We start from the raw sequence: 22,946 nt of genomic DNA, 5'->3' as shown, positions 1-22,946 counted from the left end.
CCTCTTACCGGAGTACCGGACACAAATGGAATATTGCATGTCACACAAACTGTGCATTTGTATCTGATTGTCAGTTTTTAAACTAATTAGAAAGCACCTGAAAACAAGAAGCTATTGTTTGTTCTGATAATAAAAATAACAGCTCTATTATTTAAGAATAAAATATAATATAATCCAAGATCCAGAGATGACTATGGTAAATTATAAATAATAGTCATGTTATTATTGTGTGTGCTTACATTTATGCATTACTTTTTATTTTAAAATTTCCAGCCATCCACAATTTGTTTCATCTGTCAAACGAATATATCAAATGGTCTGAAGAATATATTTGATGATATAATACTAATAAATTCAAAAATATTGCTTAAAAGTTCTGAAAATGAGAAAAATTATCAGGAAATGAAAATCTGTGAAGCTATTCGATTAATTACTGACTGCTCTGTAAGCACTGTGTAGATACAAAATTGCAAATAACATTTTTATGCATTGTCTACAGTATATTTTTTTCAATTTTAGATACAAGAAACTAATGAAACATCAGTTTTTATTTGTGAAACTTGCACTGAAAAGTTGCGGTCTTGTTTGAATTTTCGAGAACTACTATTCATTTCTTTGAAACATACATTTACCAGGGCAAATTCAGAAAATATTCAGCAAAAGGAAATTCAAGAAAAACCTATTTTTGAACAACCTGTTCAAAAAAGTTTACCAGAAGAGTTGATCAATGTAGATGAGAATAGTGAATCTCAGGAGTTGGAAAATTTAAATATTAATCAATGTGAAACAAATTACATGTCACCTGATACAAAATATCAAAATGCTTGTGAATTCAATGATTCTATGATTGAAAGCCCTAATGATTGCTCAAGTGATTCCATAAGCACAGATATTTGTAAAAAAATTGACGATAATAATATAGAGTCTGATATAGATGTTTGTTCTGGTGATGATGATGAAGTACTTGAATTAGATATACAAAACAAAAGTAATGAAACTGTAGAAATTGGAAGTTCTTCAGAGTCTGACATCGAAGTATGTGATTATGAACCAACTGGAAAAAGATTAAAAAACTATAATACTTTGTCTCCTGCTGTATTATTTTAATGCTACGCAGTTTATTGTATGTATGTACATTATTGAAAGAGAATTGTTATTTATTTAAGAAAATAATGAAATGAAAAATATGTAAATTAAATGTAATATGTTTATTATATATAAATAAAAATAAAAGTTTATATTATTGCAATGAAAGAAAGTAAGAATTATTATTGTTTATACCTATAATCTTTATATTAATAAGATATATTTTATTCCTACTTAATGAATAAGTTTTTAAATTATTCATTAAAAAATTTCTACATGATATACTTTCATGAGAGCTAACCTAACACCAATGTCAGTGGCCCATTAGCTCAGTTGGTTAGAGCGTCGTGCTAATAACGCGAAGGTCGCGGGTTCGATCCCCTCATGGGCCATGTTTTTGCTCGTATCAACTCAAAAAAAGCGCTCTATGTGTAGGATTTTGAATAACTAAATTTACTAAATCCTCATCTCAAGATAATACTCAAATAATAAATTTATCTGGTTTGCATAATTATTTCTTAATTTTTTAAGAAAAATAAATCTTTATGCGCGTATAGTTGACTAGCATTAACCTTATAGTCACTTAGCTGTAGGCAAATTCAACTTACTCAACAGACAAAATGTGAAATAATTGACGCTATACGACCAGTATACGTCATAGGATAATCGCTTATACAGAATATGGAATGTTTTAATTTACATTTGTACCAGAATACAAATGAAAATTTTGAATGTCGCAGTGCTTTTAAGTTTTCTACGCATTCTCCTTATCATTATCACGTAAACCGGTAATTTATATAACTTTACACATGGTTTCTTCGAATCATCTGTAACTAGCGTACGTTACAACATGTGTTTATCTTTTAGTAATCATTAATATGAAATCATATATGAAACGTATGGAGATGTATATTGAAACATCAGCGTTCTAGAATACGATTTTCGTCATTAAAACTGAATCTAATATTGTAAAAATTGATATTTTCAACAATATACTTTGGAATTTAAATGATCAGCATGATGTATCAATTAATGAGAAACAGTGTGTTGAATTTTAACAAGTGAGTATACATTACCTTTTTTCTAATAAAACTGATATAATTCATCAGAAAAATCTTTGTTTTTAGAATTCAATTAACCTTATATTCATGGAAGAAAAGTATTCACAATGTAGCAGTACAAAGAAAAGCATTAAATAAGGTATTAGTTTTCATAAGACATTTTATGCATTTATATAATCTATAAGTAATATTGTTGTTAAAGATTTTAATAGCCAATAGAGGAGAAATTGCATGTAGGATTTCAAAAACTGCCAAAAAATTAGGTGTAAAAACTGTAGCAATCTATAGTGATGTTGATAAAAATTCCATGCACGTAGAACTGGCAGATGAAGCATATTACATCGGTCCTGCACCATCTGCCCAAAGTTACTTGAAACAAGAAGCAATAATATCAGCTGCTAAACAATCAAAATGCCAGGCCATACATCCTGGTTATGGATTCCTATCTGAAAATACTGAATTTGCTGAGCTGTGTGAAAAAAAAAAAATTATTTTTATTGGACCACCATCCAGCGCAATAAGAGACATGGGTATTAAAAATACATCCAAAGCGATTATGGCCAAAGCTGGAGTTCCAATTATAGAAGGTTTTTCTTTTTATAATTATCATTTTTTATGATTTCTTATTGACACATTTAAGCCAAAATATGCAATAAATCAATGAACAGGATATCATGGAAATGATCAGACAAACCAGACATTGGTATCAGAAGCTAGAAAAATTGGTTTTCCAGTTATGATAAAGGCTATCAGAGGTGGAGGTGGAAAAGGCATGAGAATTGCACAAAATGAAATGGAGTTTATAGAGGCACTGGAATCGGCACGTACCGAGTCTCAAAAAGCATTCGGAGATTCAGCTGTTCTCATTGAAAAATATGTAATTGAGCCTAGGCACATAGAGGTTCAGGTATTTGCTGATAGACACGAAAATGCTGTGTATTTGTTTGAAAGAGATTGCTCGATTCAAAGGAGGCATCAAAAAGTTATTGAAGAAGCACCAGCGGTATTTCAATATTCCCTATAAGATATATGTTATGCTTAGAATGGCACTATTTTGAATGTTTTATTTAACTCTGTAGCCAGGAATCTCGGAAGAACTTCGATCAGAGTTGGGAAGTGCTGCTGTACGTGCAGCAAAAGCTGTAGGATATGTTGGTGCCGGAACCGTAGAGTTTATTATGGATCCAAAGACGAACAATTTTTACTTTATGGAAATGAATACAAGATTACAAGTGGAACATCCAGTAACTGAAGCCATTACTGGACTTGATCTGGTTGAATGGCAGTTGAGAGTTGCAGCGGGTGAAATTTTACCGTTGACTCAAAATCAGATAAACAGGAAAGGGCATGCTTTTGAAGCACGCATCTACGCTGAAGTATTTTTAATTTTTTAACTTAGTTTTGACCATTTCAATGTGAGTTTTACAAGGAAGCTTACATTATTCTCGTACTTCATAGAATCCAAGGAATAATTTCCTACCAGGTGCTGGAAAACTATTATACTTAGAAACTCCATCCACCACTGAAAATGTTAGAGTTGAAACTGGTATACGACAAAATGACCAAGTATCTGTACATTATGATCCCATGATTGCGAAATTAATTGTTTGGGGTAACAATAGGAATGAAGCGCTCAATATACTCAAATCAAAACTCTGCGAATATAATGTAAATTAAATGATTTCAGTTATATCAACACGGACGTAAATTCTTTCATATTGAATAAATATTTACTGATTTTTCAGATTGCCGGTTTGGATACTAATGTAGAGTTCATCAAAAATATTTGCGATCATCCTAAATTCAAAGCTGGTGCTGTTCACACAGGTTTTATCAATGAGAACAATGATGCATTATTTCCAAAACTGCAAGTTCCCAGTGAACTACTCGCGCAAAGTACATTGGCTTTAATTCTGTGCGAGGAAATGACTGCTTTAAGCACAGGCTTAGAGACTAATAATCTGTTCAGTCCTTTCTCGACAGAAGCAGGCTTTAGAGTAAACCATATCTTAGAACGAAAATTTGACTTCAGTATCAATGATGAGGCATATTCGGTGGAAGTAAAGTACGTTGAACCGGAAGAGTTTCTAATGAGAATTAATAACATTGGTCCCTGGAGAAAAGTAACTGGTACACTGAAAAAAGTTGGCAATGCATTAAGTCTAAAAGCAGAAATCGATGGAGTAATCAATAAGCTAAGATTTACACGTATTGATGATACACTATATTTATTTACCAATGTTAGTTGCCTAATATATGTTATATAATTTTAGTAGCATATAAAAGAATGTATATATATATATATATATATATATATAGTAAAATTACATATAAAATATTTTTACAGGACAGGGAATGGAAACTCGATTTGAGAAAGCCTAAATATCTGGAAGAGCTTACGTTTAAAGCTGAAAGAAATGCATATAGTTCTATAAGTCCGATGCCCGGAGTTGTGGATAAAATATTTGTTAAGAAAGAGGATGTTATCAGAAAGGGTGATCCTTTATTAGTTATTGTAGCAATGAAAATGGAAGTAAGTACTTTTTAAACTGATCATTCTTTTTAATTTATAATTAACTTAATAAAAAATTTTTTTAGCATATTATTAAAGCATCGGCGGATGGTATTGTAGAAAATGTATTCTGTTCGGTAGGTGATAATGTCGCCAAAGATAAACTTCTCGTAAAGCTAATCGAAAATGAAGCATAAAATTTTATCCACAAATTGTGATTGTAAATATAATATATATATATATTTTTTTTAATTATATATTTTTATAATAAATTAATATATAATTAGTATAAATAAAAATTAAATTGCTAAATTAAAATTAAAGTTGGAAATTTTTTGAGATTTGAATTTTATTATAGAGATTCTTTTCCTCTGATTATATATATATATTTTACTTCCTGTAAAAATAAACGAGGCATACATCCTGCAAATTTATACAATATATTTGTTAAAAAAATATAAATATGCAAATAAAGAGTTAAAATTATTACATGGAGAAATTATGAAATTTTATTTAAATTTGAAAGTCACAATCGCATCTTTAATTTTAAACCCAATTTAAAGAAAAACTTACTACATTATATTAGGCTTAAGGGGAAGGCGTATAGCAGAGCATATACTTACCTTACAGAATATGGCTCACCTGAAATCTTCATTATTATCAAAACAATGATATACATACGAAGACCGATTTTACTTTCGGCAGCAGCATTCAAATCCTCAGAATTTTAAGTTTCTTTTGGATAAAACAATAAAATTTTCAAATAACGTTTTCTATGAAAGTCTAGATACCAGATGAAATTATTCTGTAATGTCGATTGTATGCCTCTTTCTTCTTCATCTAAAAATCAGAAGTAGATAAAGCATTTATCGCGTTTACCATCGGTTCATCACGCTGCTGCACTGTCGCAGGTCGCCGGTCATCATGGTGCATGTTCTATCAAAACTTTCAACACAACTGTTTTAAAAACTAAACCATTAATTACGTTTGGATGGATTTTGTATGGCGCGTAAGATACGTAAGATTGCTAGTTTTATGCATGTTTCACTGTAAACAGACTGTAAGTTCATTGTAGTTATTATATAGAATTTGTAGAGCCTATAACGTCTAGAAAGTGTAAAAGTCAGAATTGGAGGTTGTGTTGTAAGGTTCTACCGGTTCTGGGACTTCTAGGGTAAAGCGATTGTTATGTGTACCGCTGTGTGAGTGTATGATTGACTGAATGGTACCTAACTGGAAGATCATCCGAAAGGTGAAATCTTTTCTAAGAATATAGGTAGAAAGAAAGACTTAATACTGGCTAAATACCCTGGAATCTGGATACTGACTAAATACCAAATGGATGAAATACGCGAAGTAGTAATGGAGTACTGAAGTTCAATTGAGAATGTATAATACTTACCAAATTTTTCGTGTTAATATTGTGTTTATAAGTTGTAATATCGGAGATATTATTAGTAAACTATTAACACATTAAATATAATTGGAAGAATAATCTATAAATACTATCTTTTCATTAAATTAATAATTAAAAGAAATGGGAGACTTTCATTCTCCTATGCGCCATATTTCACCAAATGCCAGGTAGGTAATAATAACTTCTTTATTTTAATTTAGAGGTTAGAGATTCAGTTGTTTAGCTTAGCAATTAAAAAAGTTATTAATAAGATCATATATTTTTTCCAATTTTATTATAGAGTATTAACACCTAAGCCTCAGGTGCAACAAATGCTTAATATAAAGCAAAAACAAACTAAAGCAAGAAATAGCATTACTTGGTTTTTTATCAATACTACCTTATTTGGTGTTATTCTTTTTGACATGTAAGTATTGTGTTTAAGACTATTAGTATTAAACCCAAATATAAATTAAACAAAATTACAGATTTTATGGTGGATCTGCTTATAAACCATTTTGTTGGGTGGAATGGTTCTTGGTATCAATATTTGCTTTAAACTCAATCTATCATTTATCACAGTACACTATTTCTACTCTGAGCCTTCAACCGATTATCCTTAGTCCTAGGCAAAGAAAACTGTTGGGTATTTCTGAGGATGATCCTTTATTCAAAAATGAAGAAGTACCAGCTCAGAATACTACTGATTCTACCCCAACCTTTAATCTTTCTTGCATTAATCTTAGTAGAAGATTGATACCATTGGAATCTTCTGATATAAATGAAAGCAGTATGGTCCTGATGTATAGAAAGATCTATTAATTAGTTATAAATGATGAATTTTCTTAATGATTTCATGTTCAATTTTTAGAAGAGTACTCCACTTCACATTCATTCAATAAGTATGGGAGCCCATCTCATAAAACTACAGTTAGCCCAAATAGTTCTGTTAATAAATCTTTCAATGCATCTATGAATGGAAGTCTGACCAGTGATGACTTAATTGAAGATGAAGCAGAACTACAAAATTATTTGAAGGAAGTTGCTCAAAGAGATAGGAGATCTGTAAATTCTACAAATATTGATCAACCTTCGAATCTTTTGAGTTCATTTTGGTCGCATCCTGCTATTAGAAGCCCTAATGAAGTGTCCCCACTATTAAGAAGATGTGCTTATCAGCTTTCACCTACTATTGGTAACTTCTATATGATAAAATTGTTTTCTCTTCATAAGATTTAACTTCTAAAAAGATCTATAATTTATGCAGATAAGTCTAAATCTATAAGTCCTGGAGTTGAGGAAGGCAGCTCTCCCAGAGGAACCTTTGGAGTGCCTGATGTATGGAGAAAATATAGAATTGATTCTGGCAAAGTTAATCAGTGGACTGCCAATTTGAGAATGGTAAGAAAAAGTAACTGCCATTTTCATAATTATGAATTAGTTGCTATTTTCTATTCATTCAAGATTTTTCTGTAATGCTGACACATAGAATTTAGTTTATTTAAATATAACACTTTCTTTTATTCTGTTTAATTGAACCCTAAAGCGCTAACTTTTCATCCTTCTAGTTTAATAACTTTCAATGTTCATTTTAACTATCATTATCTTTATCTAATCTCGATTATTACATTTAATCATAAATCAAACAATGTAAAATATCTGAATACTATAATCAAATAATATAAAATCAGCCATCATATGCCACTATTAGAGAAAGACCCTGTACAAAAAAATGTATAATTTCAGTGGATAAGTAAAACTGTAGTTGAACGAGTAGCGAATGAGATAGACAACATATGTTCGGCTTTGGTTAGACATGGCTTGAGTGATTCTCAGCCAGGGAATGTGGGCTTAGATAGACTGAGGAAACTGGCTCAGGCCCCATCGCTGGTTCCCGCAATTCCAACGCTTCCTATATTAGTGCCATTTTTAGAACTTTCTAATAATCAGGATTACCTAGTCAAAAGAATAAAAGTTCTTGCGAGAGGAGGATCTATGAGCGAATTCAAATGGAATAGTGGAGGGTCTTATAATGGCAAAGAGTGGGATTCAAGCCTGCCTACTGATTCTGCTGTAAGAACTTTTTTAATTTTTACTTTGTCGCAACAATACTGATTTATTTTATTTTCAAAGATAATAATGCACCTCGTATCAACGTATATGGATACACAATTGGAAGCTCCTCTTGATAAGCCAGACGCGCGACCATTTACATCGAGATATATAGCTAGATCTGGCACAGAATTACCGAAAACTAAAGGGCCAATTATAGTTTGCCAAACAACAAATCCACCACATTATAGTTTAGCTTTGTCCTGTGATTCGTTGCTTTCGGATTATGAAGAGACTCCAAGAGTAAGTGCTTGTTAAAATTGAATAAATATTATTATTTTGCGTACAATAAATTTATTTATTTATTTTAGGGTAGAAATAATCTATTCCACATACTTTTATTATTTTTGTATATCGTAAAAACTCAACATCATGGTATGCTGGGACGTGTTAACCTGGGAACGTCGGGTGTGAACATTCTATGGGTTATAGACGGAGGAAAATAAGATTATGGAGTTTAAATTATTGCTTGATCAAACCTTACTTGTACTTATTGGATGAAGTTTGTAATTTACTAAATATATAATTTTATAAATAAGTCGGATGAACCAGTTATTCAGCAGATTCATTCAATTACATAAAGGTACTTTAATAAACAAGACGTTTTCAATACTACGAACTTTTTATTCGTATAGTTATGGCTATGTACAAGGAAAACTGAGATTGCGATCCGCAATTAATATAAGTATTTTTCTTATATCGATATAATTTGTTCTTATAAAATACACATTGCGATATTTTTTTCGAAAACAAATTTATATTAAGCGGGGTCGAGTCATTAAAGTATATTGTATTTATAAAATATATATGTACATATATACGCGTATTTTATTATTATTCATATATATTACTTCTTTTTGATAAAATTACAAAAAATTCTTTGACATATCCATAAATCTTAATTCTACATACTAATTATTAAAGATGAAAAACACAAAAAGTATGTTCTTGCCAAAGAACCCCCTGTTTTCGGCATAATAATTATTGTTATTTTTAATACATAATTTACAATTTGATAAATAGTTTTATGAGAAATTATCATTTCCCCTTGTAATAAGGAAAAATAATCTATATTAGTAAAGCATATATGATTATTTTGAGAAGAAAAATTAATGTGGTTAATGAACAAATAATTATTTTGAAGTAATTATAATACGACATCTATTTGCTTTTTTCCGGTCGTTCATTAAAGTATATGCCAACGTTTCTCGATTGAAGACATTATTTACAAAATTTTCAATAAGGAACAATAACAAAAGTAAACAATTACCAGGTCGACAGTGTGTGCACAAAACAATAAGAAATGTTTCACTTCACCGTTTATACATTGTAAATAATAATTATTATATACCCTGACCTAAGAAGGTGCTTACTAAGTGTCAAGGTATCATCACACGACCCGGTCCTATTAATATTACCATGTACAAATTATACATCTTTCCGTCACCATGTAAAAATAATAGTCCCAATTTAACGTACATTATACACAATTGATTTAATTAAACAGGATTATCTTATTTTACAGAATATGATCTTTTCATTCCAAAGTCAAAGCTCTCGTAATAAATCTAATATATTATAGTTTAATTGTAAAATGTAGCCAGATAAAAAATGGAATGGAATGAAAAGATGAGGAACGATTAATTTGTTTTCATTTCTGGAAAGTTAGGGAGTAAAGTAAAAGGAGAGGAAATGAAAGAAAGGAGCATTAAAGCGTAAGTAACTTCAATATATACTCGTAATTAAATTACATAATTAAGAAAATCACCCTTATAGATACAACTTACTGATGAATAGATGGAGACTTAAGAAGTGGTGAATATTTTTGTACCCTCAGGTAATATGACTTCTTCGCCGACGTCGGTTAAGGTTACTGTCAGTGGTAGGATCAGTGGCATTAAAATTTCCTGATGTTGCATGACTTGCTGCGCTGTAACCGGCTCGGCTTGTCTGGCAATAGTAATAGTTTTGATATTCTGAGCTTTAACCAGTTGCGTTTGCGTAAGTGTCTGATGCACTCTTTGCTGGTTAGGTGGCTGTTGAGTTTGGGCCAGTGTTTGTGTACGATTTTGATTTTGCAAGAAATTTTGCTTACATCTTTTACTGTGGGCGTAACGACTCCCATTGTTGTTAAATCTACGGTCGCAGGTTGGACAAGCGTACGGTCTTTGACCAGTGTGAATAAAAACGTGCTCTTTTAGAGACTTTAATCGACGGAAATTCTTTGGGCAATACTTGCAGTGATACTTGGCCTCTCCAGTGTGGGAGGTTAAGTGATTTGCCAAGGTGTCAGCCCTAGCGAATGCTCTCGAGCAATATTGACAGATATAGGGCCTCTCCTGCGTGTGTGTTCTCATATGCATCTTTAAGTAAGCATTGGTCGTAAAGGGCCTCGAGCAAACTTCGCATACGTATGGCTTTATACCGTTGTGGGCTCTAAGATGAGCGATTAACGTAGTCGACTGGGTGAAACTCTTGGAGCAAATTTCACAAAGAAATCTTTTAACAGTATCTGTTTCTTTGTTTTTCTTAAAGCTTCTATCATGCTTCGAAAGATGATTCGTTAATTGTTCTTCTTTGATAAAGCGTTTGGTGCATCGCGTACATTTATATGGTTTGATCATATTGTGCTTAGCTACATGAATCTTTAAATGTTCCCTTCTGTAGAATTTCTTTGGGCATATGTCGCAGAGATATTTCTTACCTTCATGGACTTGTATATGACGCAAAAGACCTTTCCTAGATGTGTATTGCTTATTACATTCTGTACACTCCAAACCGACTATGTCAGTTCTTCGTCTACGCATTGTCTTCACGCCTAGCTTCTTCTCGTCCGGACGTGGTTCAATATCTCTTAGATCTTCCTCTGTTAAGATACCATCGGTCACGTGTTTCGACCTGTGTTCCCGTAGCATCTCATTGTTCTCAAAGCTATCTCCACAAATATTGCACTTTCTAACTTGATCAGGATTCCTCTCAGAGCATTTATCGTAATGAGCTTTAAGCTTATCTTTACGGTAAAATTTCACATTGCAGATGTCGCATTCAAAGTTGGGCTCCTCGTGCAGTAGCTGATGCCTTAGCAGAGATTTTTTGGTGCTATATCGTTTCTTGCAAGTGGGACATTCGTGATTGTCGATTGGCCAATCCAGACCACTGGCAAAATCTGAATTATCATCGTCGTCATCATCATCATCGTGTCCATTGCCAGCTGCTTCGCTTCCAGTCCCACACAACCTACTGTCCCTCTTATCCGCTCTTTTAGCCTTATCCTTTTCCATTTTTTCATCCTTCACGTGTTCCTCCATATGTCTAGTCAACGACTGCTTCGAATTACATCGCTTGTTGCACGTAGCACATTCCAATTCCTTTTTATAACTATGTCTCTTTGACAAACTCTCTTTCTTACGAATATAATTGGTATCATAATCATTAGAATCATCAGGATCATTGACTTCATCGTAATCCTCCAGGCCGTCTTCAGTTGTAATTTTATCAATAATTTTTTGGGCTGCTTTGGCAGCTACACGTTTGATACGCTTATTTGGATCGTATTCTTGACCATGCAAAAATGTTTTATGATTGGTAGCTATCAAATGGTTCCGTAGAGTCAGCTCGTTGCCGAAGGTCTTATTGCATTGCGTACATTTGTAAGATTTAATCTTTCCATGCTGTTCATCGTGTTTTCGTAACTGATCCTTTCTTCTGAAAACTTGATTACAAATCTTACAAATATATTTAGTCCCAATATGCGTCTCCATATGGCGAGATAGAGATTTCTTATTGAAAAATACCATGAAACACTCTGGACATTTCAAATTCTTTTGCGTGCGGTCGTTGTCTTCTGGAACAGTTTCATTGTCACTCTCTTCTCTTTTCACTGCATCATTCTCATCATCACTGTTTCGGTCGTCATCGCCATAATCGTGACAGCCATCATTTTCATCTCCATAGCCATCTCCGTCTTCGTTGTCCGCCATGATCCTGTCAATAACGTTTCCAACGTTTTCCTCTAAATCTTGCTCCGTCAGTACACCTTCTACCACATGCTTCGTTCGATGATTGCGCAATTTTTCCAGAGTATTGAATTCTTCTCCACAAACGTTACACGTTAAAGATACATGGTTATACGAGTGTTTTTGCAAAGCTCGCTTGGTAGGGAATTTTTCCAAACATTTCTCGCAAGCAAATTCCTCGCTATTTTCTTTACTTTTGCACAACCGTTTCGCTCTTTCCTTCTCATTCTCATCTTTACCATCTCCTTCGTCATCCATTCTTCGAAAACATTTTCTTTTTCTGCATTCTTCATCGGAATTTTGCGAGCCTTCAACATTCTCACAATCAGAGTTGTCTTCATGTGCGATGAACGAAGGGTCTGTCGGATCATCCTTCTCTCTTTCATGCTGTTTAATATGTTTATTGAATGATATTATATAAAGATATTCCTTCCCACAATAAGGACACTTATTCGCTTTTTTTCCGGACGGTGGCATTTTTGAAGAAGGGCTTCCCGACTTTTGAAGTTTTTCAGGTGTTTTCTTTAAGGATAGTGTTTGTCTCACTTCCTCGTGAGAATGCATGTGCTCTTTCAAAACGTTCTTAGATAAAAATTGTTTGTCGCAAAGATAGCACATAAATAAGATTTTTTCAGACTTATCCATTTGCTGAACTTTCCTCAATCGGGAACTTAAATTTAAATTTTCAAAATAGCTTTCCTCATCGGAATTTCGATTATTCGAAAGTATTCGGCGCGTCGCTTTTCTTTTACTTCTTCTTGCTTCATTTTGAATCTGACATTCTTGAGTTACTGTCTCTTCTTCCTCAGTTACATGTTCCTCATATTTAATTGTCACATTATTCAGTTTATTGTTTTCAACAGGCAAGGATTCTAATAAGTCTGTGCATCTTTCTGTTTGTTGGTCACAAGAGATGCTTTCTTTAGGGAGAAGTCGATGCTCTATATCATCGATATTACCTTGGTGCAAAATATAGTCATGTTCCTCTGCCGGTATCGCATCTGTGCTTACAACAAGATGATTATCATTTGTGCAATCTTCGCTTTCTACAGTACTAATAGTTTGCTGAACTGTTGAATCTTCAATAGCACCTGTAGAATCCGAGTTATCATTTGTCAATGATTCTGAAGCTTGCTGTTCCAATAATTCTATGCTCTCTTGACCTAAATTAATAAATATGTTTTGTTTAATGACAGAAAGAAAAATGAAAAAATTGAAATACTATTAATTCTTTTTAGTAATTAAATAAGTACCTTCCACTAAATTTTCTTGATTTTGATTAGCAAATTTTTCAACTTCAAGCAATGCCAGTTTGTCTTTCAAAGCCGATGACTTTTCATCCAGAATATCAGTATGAATAACAGTTTGTTGTTCCAAATCTTCATTTGTTTCAAATTGAGAGCTCACATGGATTTCTGCCAAGTTTTCATGTCTTTCTGCCTCCAGTCTAACTTCAACTTCGTTAAAAAACATTTCTTCCTTAATAGTCAAGGTGTCAAACTTTTCCCTCAGCATACTGTCCGCCTGTTCGACTTGCAATTTAAATTCATATGCTGATTCCAGCTTATCTGCACAGACACAGCATACTCTAGCTGGCAAACCATCACCTGGCATCATCTATAAATGATTAATGCTTTAATATGATCAAATAATAAATTTAAAGATTACATATGTAATAAAAACAAATGAATATATAGATACACTAAGCTTTATCATAACCTGAAAATTACGTATCTAACCTTTACATTAGCAAAACTCATTGCTTTGGCCGAGAGGGATGTAACCTCATTTTCTAAAAAGAGATCACGGGTGACTAAGTTTTCCGATAAACAAACACGACATATTTCCACGTCAGAGTCAATATCTTCGTTCTCTGACGGATCAGACGTATTTATTTGAACGGCGTCCATGTTCTATTTGGTGGTGAACTGCAGGTTGTGGAAGTTTTGGGATAGATTGGATCCAATTGTATTAAGACGCGCTTATTCCCCCCGTCAGTTCCTCTCAGCTCCACTGCTTCCACTCAGTTCTTATCACAGAATCAGGCTACATGCAGTAAGGGCAGAGACTGTTCTTGGTTCTTTTATACCCGGGCACTCCTGAGGATTAAACTGGATTGTCTTATTGCCTTTGCTTTTGCTTGTAGTTCCTTAGCAATTCGTCCGTCGCCTGCTGGCCTAATAGCTGTCTCTATAATGTATTTTTTGTTCTTTCCAATCTAATATCCTTCCTACCCAACAAATGCTTACAGCTAACCATGCATATTAGGATGATCTTTCAAAGTCTTGTTATACGATGGCACTAAACTCTATTTTATTACTTAGTGTAGTCTCTGTATAGTAACTGTAGTATACATACATCATATACAGTCAAAGAATTCACGCCATTCACGGTATCCTATCATTCGTCTCTTCTCTCCGGCCCTCCGGCCTAACTACCTTTAATTTTTACTTATATACCTATTATACTATCGCGTTATCACTACTACGTTATGTGGTATGTGCAAATGTAATCAGTACAACTACATGTTCCTATATTGTTCCTTTTAATTTTCTTATTTTCTTTAGTTCACTTTTACTTTCCTTAAATTTAGAGTATGTTGCACGCTGTCGGCATATAGTTGTCGCTGTCTGCCGTTGTGTGCGCTGTTAAAATATAATATATATGTAAATATGTAATGTATTACTCATAAAACTCATAAAATAATAAATAGATTACACATATTTTTTAAATCAATTGAAAATAATTTTTCGTAACAATGACTCTTAAAAAAAAAGCGTATAGGCTAAAATGTGTATTTTAAAGCAATATTTAATAATTTATCATTTTCTCTTTGCCTCTCTCTCTCTCTCTCTCTCTCTCTTTCATTTTCTTTGTAATTTTTTTATTTTGTGTGCTGGCTATTAGCTGTTTGTTATGAAATTGTGATGCGCTTTTCTCAATGGTGGCTCTGTTCAAAAGCCAGAATTGTTGCATTATGTGTGTGTGTAATAATGTACACTCTGTAGTACTACTGTGTAGTGTAGATGTTTATGCTACATATGTATACATATAATTCGTGAATCATCGTAAATGCGCACGCATAACTATTTTTCGTTTTCTACACAATATACATACGCATCATTTACACTACAACTACGGCATAGTTTCTAATACTTTGAAAACATTAAAAATATTAATATGTATAAATTTTTTCTTTTATAGTGCATTGCGGTTTAGTAGCTAAATGCAAAGAATCACACAGTTCTCAGCAAGATACGAATTATAGTGCCAGTGCATGTGGGAATAGCCGCTTAGAGAATTAATCAAATTAATTCTTCACTTCTAAAATAAATTCGGTAAGTTTTCTATTAATAGAGATTTCATTTGGACAGCTCAAGAATTGCAGTTGTGTCTAGTTTGCATTTAAATGATAAAATTTTGTATCTTCAATATCAAGCGTGTGGTGTGAAAGGTGTAGGTGAATAAAAATTGCATATTCCGGAGAACGTACCAATTTGTAAATTCTTCAATAAAAGAAAAAATTTGTACATATACATTTTTTTATTAATAATTTAAAAGTAATTTCGAAATTAAATTCGTCTGCGCATTGGTTTAAGTTTTCGGAAATATTAAAAAATATACCTAAAAGCAAGGTTAAACACGAAAATTATGTAAAATAGTTTAACATGCCAGACTATATTTTAGAATTTAGTAATCTCACAGATTCGGCTGCTTCCTCTAACTTTTTTTTTATAATGTATTTATATGTGGCGTGGACGGAGTGGGGTCTTGGATGAGGTTATGGCTTTTGGCTGCATGCAATAAAATAGAACAAGCCAAGGGGTAGTCAGAAGAGGCCTAATAAAAACCAGAGTTAAAGATTCAAGCCAGAGATATTTAAGCTCTGTAAGACTTAGAAATTAATGTAACCGCGCGTTTTGAGGAGATAAATATTTTTAAATCAATTATAATTTCTGTTGTCCGCAATATTGAACAAGACATGACTAGAATCATGTAATTATTTGTGCATTATTATGTGTTTTAAATAACTTTTATTTGACAGCACATAATGGATAATGAGCAGCACCATTATGAACTTAGAAATAGAAGCAGATCAAGATCTCAGACACCTATGGTTTTAAGTCAAGCCTTTCTAGATCCAGAAGCTGTTGAACATCATTATGATTTAAGGCATAGAAGTCGGGAAAGATCACATACACCAGGGGAGGTTACAAGCAGTAGGAGATCTGGTTCAAGATCATTGTAAGTTTACACACAATATATTTATGAGAGTTATTGAATATTTAATCCATTTTTATTTTTCTTTCTTTCAGGCCTGGAAGTACACTTAAATCAAAAGAGAAAAATAAAGCCATTATAGAAGAGAAAACTGAGGAAGCAATAGCTGAATTGGACACGCATAGTAGGAAATCAGACAGCTCCAGTTCATCTACAAGAAGGGTGGAGAGAAGGTCGGAGAGACAAAAAGCCAAAAGACAAACATTTGTTAATGGGCAGAGCGAAATTAGAGATAATACATTAAATGAACAATCTGAGCAGAGAACTAAACTTGGTAAGAAGCAGAATTTACTTGTCAGTGATTGTTTAATGAACAATGGTGATAAAAATCAAGTTTCATCAACTGATCCAGCCTCTGTAGTCGAGTTTTATAGAAAAGCTGGAGAATGGTGGAAGTAAGTACTTTCATATACATTAGTAGTTTATTATATTTCTGTCACTTTGACACAACTTTTTTCCTCAATTTGTTATTTTATATTTCCAGTGTTTTTCCAAAAACAGATTACACATATTCCCCAGTATCTCAAAGTCGTTATGAAGTAGCACCTGGTATACTGGCAATGCCAAATATGTCACGACCTTCGATACATTCAAACTGTAGCAGTATTACTGATGAAGAAACATCAACAAGTTACCAAAACTTAAGTCAGTCTGTGGTAGGGGATATTGTGGATATTGGTAATGATAAGAGTCACTATGAAATGTGTACTGTAAGTATTTACTTTATTTTATTTTTATTTTTCTTAACCTATATTTAATATCTATATATACAGGCTTTAGGAGATTCATTGCCAAATCTAAAAATGTATAGCAGTGATTCAAAATCTTTGATATTCAAATCAAAACATGTGGAAAATTACTGCAGCCAGAGAAAAATAACTTACACACATATTAGAAAATCATCTACTGCTTTAAGGTATGCAGAGCAAAACATTTTTTCTTCTTTTGTAAAAGTACTAAGTATCTTCAGGTATTAATTTTAATTTCTACTTTTATAGTGATTCTGATACTGAATTGGATGGAGCAATATCTGTTAATGCTACTAATTATAATGGGAAATGGAAAATTACACAGCTGTTGAGCAATATTACAAAGACTACTATGACATGGTGTTGTAATTTTCCTAAATTTATAAAATTTCAAAATGGAAATAATAACATATCTTCATCTAATTATGCCTACTATCAAAATAAAGGTTATACAGATTATATTAATATAAATTAATTATGTCATTACTACTAGTCTCTTTAAATTTCAGAATCCAAATTGAGTAAAATATGGAAATTTATCCATCGCTGGTTTCATTATATTTATTTGCTTTTGGTTTATATAATGTTATTGGATTCTTGGGCCCTCAGTCAACTTTCGAGGCTCAGGAGTGAAACCAAGAGCAAATGGGTAAAGCTTTTCTGGATAATATTATTGCCTCTCTTTCTCCTCACAGGTAAGCTAAGAATTGTTTACTTCTTTCATAGATCATTTGTTGATAAGTCTTTTACTATAACATTGCTTCTGGACACAGGAAAAATTAACTTTACATTAATTACACTTATGCATTTTACATTTATTTTGTTCATCAAAAATCATTTGTGGAGCTACTGAAAGAAGGCAGGCAAACCTATCCTGGCCTTTATATTTTTTTTGTTTCAGGAGCTTTCGTCATTCAAAAGCATTCCTATACCTGTCTGGAGTATCTGAACAATGTTCAGTATGGTGTCACTGAGACGACTTATCGCATCTTTAACGATACTGCAAAATTAGCTTCTTTTCAATACGAGTCATTCACGAAGTGTATTGCTAATCTTCGAAATTATTCTTATTCATTCTTACCTAGTGTGAACGTGTCTTTGCCCAATGTGCCCACTAGTGGCTTAAACTTACCATGGTGATTAATTGTAACTTCAGATTAGATTAGGCCCTAATTATTATTATATTTTTTTATATTTTAATTTTAAACCAAATACCAACAAATGTAGGCAGAATCTATTTTTTGTCAGGGTTTTTAGTTTCAAAGACAAAGATATATAATTCGTTTTCCCTACATAACTTTATCCCATAAATCACTAGTCATTGTTAATTGATTGTGAGAAAGTAATCTATTTTTTTGTTGTTATTTTGTTTGCTTTAATTAACAAAAATTTTATTCATAGAATGTATACTAGTAAATATTTTTTAATAATATATATTTGCGTACACACGAGGTTAAGAGTGTCATTACGAAATATGTAGAACTAATGTATAAGTTGCTTGTGTCTTACCGTATGATTAATGTACTTATAGATACTAATTGTAGTGAAACAAGTGAGTTCCTTTTTTCAAAAAATTATTATTAATTATCAGTTTTTGTTTGATCACTCACAAAAACACGTTCATACTAAAATGATAGAGGATATATGGGTGGGAAAAAAACAATTCACAATTATAATAATCCGTTAGAATGAGATATCGTCCTGGTGTCACGCATAATACTTAAAATAAATTTTTGAAATGGGAGAAGGATAGAAAGGAAGATAAATCAACAGATGATATTTAACTACAGTTAGTTTTACTTCAGGAACAAGAGCAATAAGAGCTATTGTCATCTGAAGGTGAGTCTCTTCGTCTATCCTTCTCTCATTTACTATAATGTACCAAGTAAAATGATCAATCTAACAAAAATGATATTTTTCTTATTCTAATGTACATGCGTCATATTTTTAGTTTTTTAACATAGAGTCATTAAATAAAATGTATAACTCGGTATTAAATAATTAAAGTAAATAAATAATATGTATTTCTTTTTGCTAGAGCAATAAAAATGAGATGTACTTGCATAGTGAATTTATAAATACTAATGTATATAAAACTTTATTCTAGGATATATAGGCATGATGTATATTCCATCTCTATTGTCTATGCAAAGAAATATTGGTGAATCTTCCAGTAGATCTGATATTTTATTTAATTATTATGAAAGTAATGTGGAAGATAATTCTAACAAAAATGACAATATTTGGGCAGCCATAAATGCTTTACAAGTAAGAATGGAAAAATTAGAAGCTTCAAACGGAAATACTAATGTAAGTATTATTTATGTAGCTATTTATCAGGATAGAATCGTATGTCTGAATAAATGTTTAGTAATTAGTTAAATTTTTAGGCTTATTTGTCTGAGTATGCCCAAACTTTAAGAGAGCTGCAAAACACAAGGAATGATGTCTCAAAATTCCAAGACGTAAGTATTATAAGGAAGAAAATGATTTACTTTAATTTTTATCTAAATTTCTGTTATCTTTTGTTTTCTAAGGAGCATCTTCTAGCCATTGAAAAACAAATTGAATCATTTAAATCTTGTTGCAACTCAAAAGCAGAGCATTTGTTAATAGAACAGATGGAAGAACGCATGAATAGTATATTAACGGGTTATCTTAGGTCTACTGTCTCTAAGGAAGAGCTACATGAAATTATTAGTAAGCTAAATATACAGAAAGGTCCGGTACAGATTATAAATCCATCTTTGAATCCTTCTTCAGATGTGTATGAGGAAAACATACGAAAAATAATAAGAGAGATGATCAAAATATATGATGCGGACAAAACAGGATTAGTAGATTATGCATTAGAATCAGCAGGTTATTTTTATATATTATATAAATTTACATAAATATATGTATGCAGAGTGTTGTAAAAGTTTAGATTGCAACAAATCACTTAAGAACAAAGTATTTGTATAAGTCGAACTATTTATATTAAATATTTGTTTCATAGGTGGTCAAATTATTAGCACACGATGCACACAAAAATATGACGCGAAATCCAAGGCTATTCAGATTTTGGGTTTTACGTTATCTCACGAAGGTGTTAATCCACGAACAGTGATACAAGGGAATCCCATTCAACCTGGCGTATGTTGGGCATTCCAAAATTTTCCTGGACACTTATTGATTAAATTAAGAACTTTTGTTATGATCACTGGGTTTACTCTTGAACACGCATCCAAATTAATATTACCCAATAGAGAGATGGGAAGCGCACCAAAAAAATTTAATGTCTGGGTAAATAAGGGGCTATTTATTTTTTCTGTAATAAACAAATAAAAATGTTAATTTTAAATTGTTTTTTAATGGTAAATAATTTTTCCATAGGCGTTCAGCAGTGAAAATGATCCGAATCCTGTTCTTCTTGGTGATTACGAATTTCAAGATTCAGACGAAAGCTTACAATACTTTCCTGTTCAAGTAAGTTCTTCTTTTACGAATAAAACCAACTGATCATAATCAAATCGGATTGGTTTGCAGAATGCACAAATTACATCGCCCTATGAGTATGTGGAGCTAAGGATACACAGCAATCATGGTCAATTGGAATATACGTGTTTGTACCGATTCCGTGTGCACGGTCAGCCAAAGTGAAGATTATAGGACTAGCTGTAAATACCGGAGCGGATTTGGAAAAATAAGACATAAGGATATCAAACACGATATAATGGATGTTTTTCTATCGAAAATAGGATGTGCCTTCAAGCAAATTGTTAACTATACAAAATTAATAGTGCAACATCAAAATATTTTTGTATAACTTCATCTCTAAGCAAAGTAAGCAGAGAAGCACAAATATTATTTATTACAACTGCCAATAATCGAACATAATTTGCTTACAGCAAAACTTACACCCGTAACTTGCAAATTTATATAATTCTGCTTATTACAAAATAAAAATCTCATTCATATGTAGTGATCTATTTCCAGACAATCCAATACAAAGTGTAAAAGAAATGCCAAATCAAGTTATATAGGGACGTAAAAAGAGTGTTATTTTAAAAGAGAAAATTACGGCGAAAAATTGTTAAAATTTTGTTTTCTCAGATTTTTAGATGGAAGTAATTGAAATTTCATTTAAATCAATTTTTCAATTAAACAAAAATTGAAAAGCACAAATTAACACTATCACTCGACAAATTTGATAGTTTATGTTCTTATAATTATAATATGACGTTTTCCGATCATTTATTAATTTATAAAAGTGATAGAAACATGTATCTTCTACGATTTTAAAGTTTGATTAAGATTCAATTACACTTTGTATAGTTGTCGATAATCAATTAAATGCAATTGGTTTCATATATGGAACTATTTACACAAAATTTAAAGATATTGAATTATCTATTTAAGCTTGAACTAACGCAACAGTTTTTTGATCAAAGTGATTAGAAGTATTTTTGTAGAGTGCTTTAAGAATAATTGTGCTCGAGCAATTGTTAATAAAAAATTTATTTTGGTAGTAATGGTATGCGCAAGACTGATCCTCCGAAGGTTACCCAAAGCTAAGAAACTATGTAATTTACATTAACAAGACAGTACAAATGCTTAAATAAGATTTCTTTTAGTTGAAGCTTATTTGTAGTTATTTTATTGTGAATTTGGCTGAGTGAATAGAGGATATTTCTTTCATTATATTATAAAGTGACTTCTATATTGTAGATTATACTCGGGACATAGGAGGACCAGATTTCTGTATGGCTATGCTTTAATTTTTATTGACAATTTTCGATATCGCTAACCGCAGTTCATGATAAATACTATTAAATAAATAATGAAATATACACTATAGGTCTGTTCTCATTGGCCTACACTTTTAACACGTTCTACACTTTCCGTATTTCTGTCTTTGTCCATTGTTTAAGTTGACACCCTAAAAAGTGCACAAAGTGTAAAAAGTGTAGGCAACGAGAACAGACCTTATGACTGCATTCGTTTATCTGCGACTAATAAAACTCTACAAAGTATGTTATGTAAAATATAGGTTTTCCGTACTAGCAGTATATGAACGAACGCAGTCTATATCGATTTTCTTGTTAACGATAGCGATAATTGTTGTTAAGATTATGAATTCAGGGGCTGAGAAATTAAAAATCTCTCTTTTCTCTGTTAAACAAAGTATACTTTGAATAATACATCTCAATAAATGGTCAGGGCTTGTTCTTCCGTGGAGTTTGTGAATCTTATGGCTATGATAATATAAGATTTATATACATTCAATTTTTAATTCTGATACATTGGAGGATAACTTAATATCTCTGTGTGTAAAGAGTTTGATCAATTTAAGGGATTGATGTATGAATTTGGATAAATTCTTTACATTTATTGTGAAAAATTTATTATAACAACTTTGAGTATATAGCCTAATTCACAAGAAAATAATTATAATTTTAATAACTTAGTTAACCCTGCTGGTACAATATTCAGCCGTTGTGTATACATCACGGAAATGCTAGAGTATTTTGATCAGTTGGAAAAATTCAAGAAAACTCTTTGCAAAGGGTTAAATGTTTATATGAAAGAATTTCTCAATATTTCTTTCATCGTGCATAATCTTTTTTTTACAAAATGTGAAAATATTTTAGTCTTGTAATATTTATATGCCTAAACACTACAATTAGTATTTTAAGTTTGTGAATAAAATAATAAAAATATATGTCAAATAATATTATTAATAATAGTGTT

The 22,946-nt window shown here is 31.9% G+C and overlaps 5 protein-coding genes and 1 non-coding gene across 18 annotated transcripts; 5 read left to right on the top strand and 1 right to left on the bottom strand.

Moving 5' to 3' along the window:
* The first annotated feature begins 56 nt into the window (after window positions 1-56).
* Window positions 57-1,240, top strand: LOC136773411 (uncharacterized). Its single transcript, XM_066727079.1, has 3 exons — window positions 57-196; window positions 274-444; window positions 520-1,240. The coding sequence occupies exons 1-3, from the start codon at window positions 188-190 to the stop codon at window positions 1,105-1,107; spliced, it is 768 nt and encodes a 255-aa protein (XP_066583176.1). The 5' UTR covers window positions 57-187; the 3' UTR covers window positions 1,108-1,240.
* A 97-nt stretch (window positions 1,241-1,337) lies between these two features.
* Window positions 1,338-5,137, top strand: Mccc1 (Methylcrotonoyl-CoA carboxylase 1). 2 transcript variants are annotated; one of them, XM_066726884.1, is made up of 10 exons: window positions 1,338-1,874; window positions 1,954-2,147; window positions 2,214-2,286; window positions 2,350-2,734; window positions 2,816-3,150; window positions 3,227-3,523; window positions 3,606-3,815; window positions 3,893-4,387; window positions 4,495-4,680; window positions 4,746-5,137. In XM_066726884.1, the coding sequence occupies exons 2-10, from the start codon at window positions 2,095-2,097 to the stop codon at window positions 4,854-4,856; spliced, it is 2,145 nt and encodes a 714-aa protein (XP_066582981.1). In that variant the 5' UTR covers window positions 1,338-1,874; window positions 1,954-2,094; the 3' UTR covers window positions 4,857-5,137. The 2 variants fall into 2 exon arrangements, with proteins under 2 accessions (XP_066582981.1, XP_066582982.1); XM_066726885.1 differs by lacking the exon at window positions 1,338-1,874 and having other exon boundaries at window positions 1,889-2,147.
* On the top strand, window positions 1,405-1,478 carry TRNAI-AAU (transfer RNA isoleucine (anticodon AAU)). The gene has a single exon. It is a non-coding gene; the product is annotated as a tRNA-Ile (tRNA).
* A 99-nt stretch (window positions 5,138-5,236) lies between the features above and the next one.
* LOC136773251 (transmembrane protein 209) lies at window positions 5,237-8,770 on the top strand. 5 transcript variants are annotated; one of them, XM_066726765.1, is made up of 9 exons: window positions 5,237-5,677; window positions 5,755-6,243; window positions 6,357-6,482; window positions 6,544-6,845; window positions 6,927-7,250; window positions 7,323-7,456; window positions 7,802-8,128; window positions 8,189-8,410; window positions 8,479-8,770. In XM_066726765.1, the coding sequence occupies exons 2-9, from the start codon at window positions 6,197-6,199 to the stop codon at window positions 8,611-8,613; spliced, it is 1,617 nt and encodes a 538-aa protein (XP_066582862.1). In that variant the 5' UTR covers window positions 5,237-5,677; window positions 5,755-6,196; the 3' UTR covers window positions 8,614-8,770. The 5 variants fall into 5 exon arrangements, with proteins under 5 accessions (XP_066582862.1, XP_066582861.1, XP_066582860.1 ...); XM_066726764.1 differs by having other exon boundaries at window positions 5,746-6,243; XM_066726766.1 differs by having other exon boundaries at window positions 5,558-5,677; window positions 5,936-6,243.
* Window positions 8,771-14,833, bottom strand: LOC136773244 (zinc finger protein 814-like). Its single transcript, XM_066726746.1, has 3 exons — window positions 13,923-14,833; window positions 13,437-13,800; window positions 8,771-13,346 (listed from the first exon to the last, which is right to left on the bottom strand). Exons 1-3 carry the CDS (start codon window positions 14,091-14,093, stop codon window positions 9,973-9,975), a joined length of 3,909 nt encoding a protein of 1,302 aa, XP_066582843.1. The 5' UTR covers window positions 14,094-14,833; the 3' UTR covers window positions 8,771-9,972.
* On the top strand, window positions 14,223-22,898 carry LOC136773245 (klaroid protein-like). 8 transcript variants are annotated; one of them, XM_066726748.1, is made up of 14 exons: window positions 14,223-14,238; window positions 15,388-15,521; window positions 16,229-16,428; window positions 16,500-16,859; window positions 16,949-17,174; window positions 17,238-17,380; window positions 17,463-17,659; window positions 17,723-17,908; window positions 19,321-19,523; window positions 19,604-19,678; window positions 19,751-20,075; window positions 20,212-20,498; window positions 20,589-20,681; window positions 20,742-22,897. In XM_066726748.1, exons 3-14 carry the CDS (start codon window positions 16,235-16,237, stop codon window positions 20,853-20,855), a joined length of 2,403 nt encoding a protein of 800 aa, XP_066582845.1. In that variant the 5' UTR covers window positions 14,223-14,238; window positions 15,388-15,521; window positions 16,229-16,234; the 3' UTR covers window positions 20,856-22,897. The 8 variants fall into 8 exon arrangements, 6 of the variants coding, with proteins under 6 accessions (XP_066582845.1, XP_066582850.1, XP_066582844.1 ...); XR_010822586.1 differs by lacking the exon at window positions 14,223-14,238 and having other exon boundaries at window positions 15,268-15,521; window positions 20,742-21,038; window positions 21,924-22,897; XR_010822585.1 differs by lacking the exon at window positions 14,223-14,238 and having other exon boundaries at window positions 15,268-15,521; window positions 20,742-21,038; window positions 21,104-22,897.
* Window positions 22,899-22,946: the final 48 nt, after the last annotated feature.

The sequence above is a fragment of the Prorops nasuta genome, unplaced genomic scaffold (genome assembly GCF_024137725.1).
Source record: "Prorops nasuta isolate Cenicafe-Biocafe unplaced genomic scaffold, Cenicafe_Pnas_1.2 PNAS00005, whole genome shotgun sequence".
Classification (NCBI taxonomy): Eukaryota; Metazoa; Arthropoda; class Insecta; order Hymenoptera; family Bethylidae; genus Prorops; species Prorops nasuta.
Note: the sequence above shows the minus strand (reverse complement) of the source record. Positions and strands in the feature narration are given on the sequence as shown.

Bases quoted from the DNA above. Each gene is read 5' to 3' on its own strand.
- LOC136773411 (XM_066727079.1), top strand. The intron at 445-519 runs GTAAGCACTGTG...TTTCAATTTTAG, and splicing joins GATTAATTACTGACTGCTCT to ATACAAGAAACTAATGAAAC.
- Mccc1 (XM_066726884.1), top strand. From the start codon at position 2,095: ATGATCAGCATGATGTATCAATTAATGAGAAACAGTGTGTTGAATTTT. The intron at 2,148-2,213 runs GTGAGTATACAT...CTTTGTTTTTAG, and splicing joins AGTGTGTTGAATTTTAACAA to AATTCAATTAACCTTATATT. The intron at 3,151-3,226 runs GTATTTCAATAT...TTAACTCTGTAG, and splicing joins TTATTGAAGAAGCACCAGCG to CCAGGAATCTCGGAAGAACT.
- LOC136773251 (XM_066726765.1), top strand. From the start codon at position 6,197: ATGGGAGACTTTCATTCTCCTATGCGCCATATTTCACCAAATGCCAG. The intron at 6,846-6,926 runs GTATGGTCCTGA...TTCAATTTTTAG, and splicing joins TTCTGATATAAATGAAAGCA to AAGAGTACTCCACTTCACAT. The intron at 8,411-8,478 runs GTAAGTGCTTGT...TATTTATTTTAG, and splicing joins ATTATGAAGAGACTCCAAGA to GGTAGAAATAATCTATTCCA.
- LOC136773244 (XM_066726746.1), bottom strand. From the start codon at position 14,093: ATGGACGCCGTTCAAATAAATACGTCTGATCCGTCAGAGAACGAAGAT. The intron at 13,801-13,922 runs GTTAGATACGTA...AATCATTTATAG, and splicing joins TGAGTTTTGCTAATGTAAAG to ATGATGCCAGGTGATGGTTT. The intron at 13,347-13,436 runs GTACTTATTTAA...TTATTAATTTAG, and splicing joins TCAAGAAAATTTAGTGGAAG to GTCAAGAGAGCATAGAATTA.
- LOC136773245 (XM_066726751.1), top strand. From the start codon at position 16,235: ATGGATAATGAGCAGCACCATTATGAACTTAGAAATAGAAGCAGATCA. The intron at 16,429-16,499 runs GTAAGTTTACAC...TCTTTCTTTCAG, and splicing joins AGATCTGGTTCAAGATCATT to GCCTGGAAGTACACTTAAAT. The intron at 17,909-19,320 runs GTAAGCTAAGAA...ACTTTATTCTAG, and splicing joins GCCTCTCTTTCTCCTCACAG to GATATATAGGCATGATGTAT.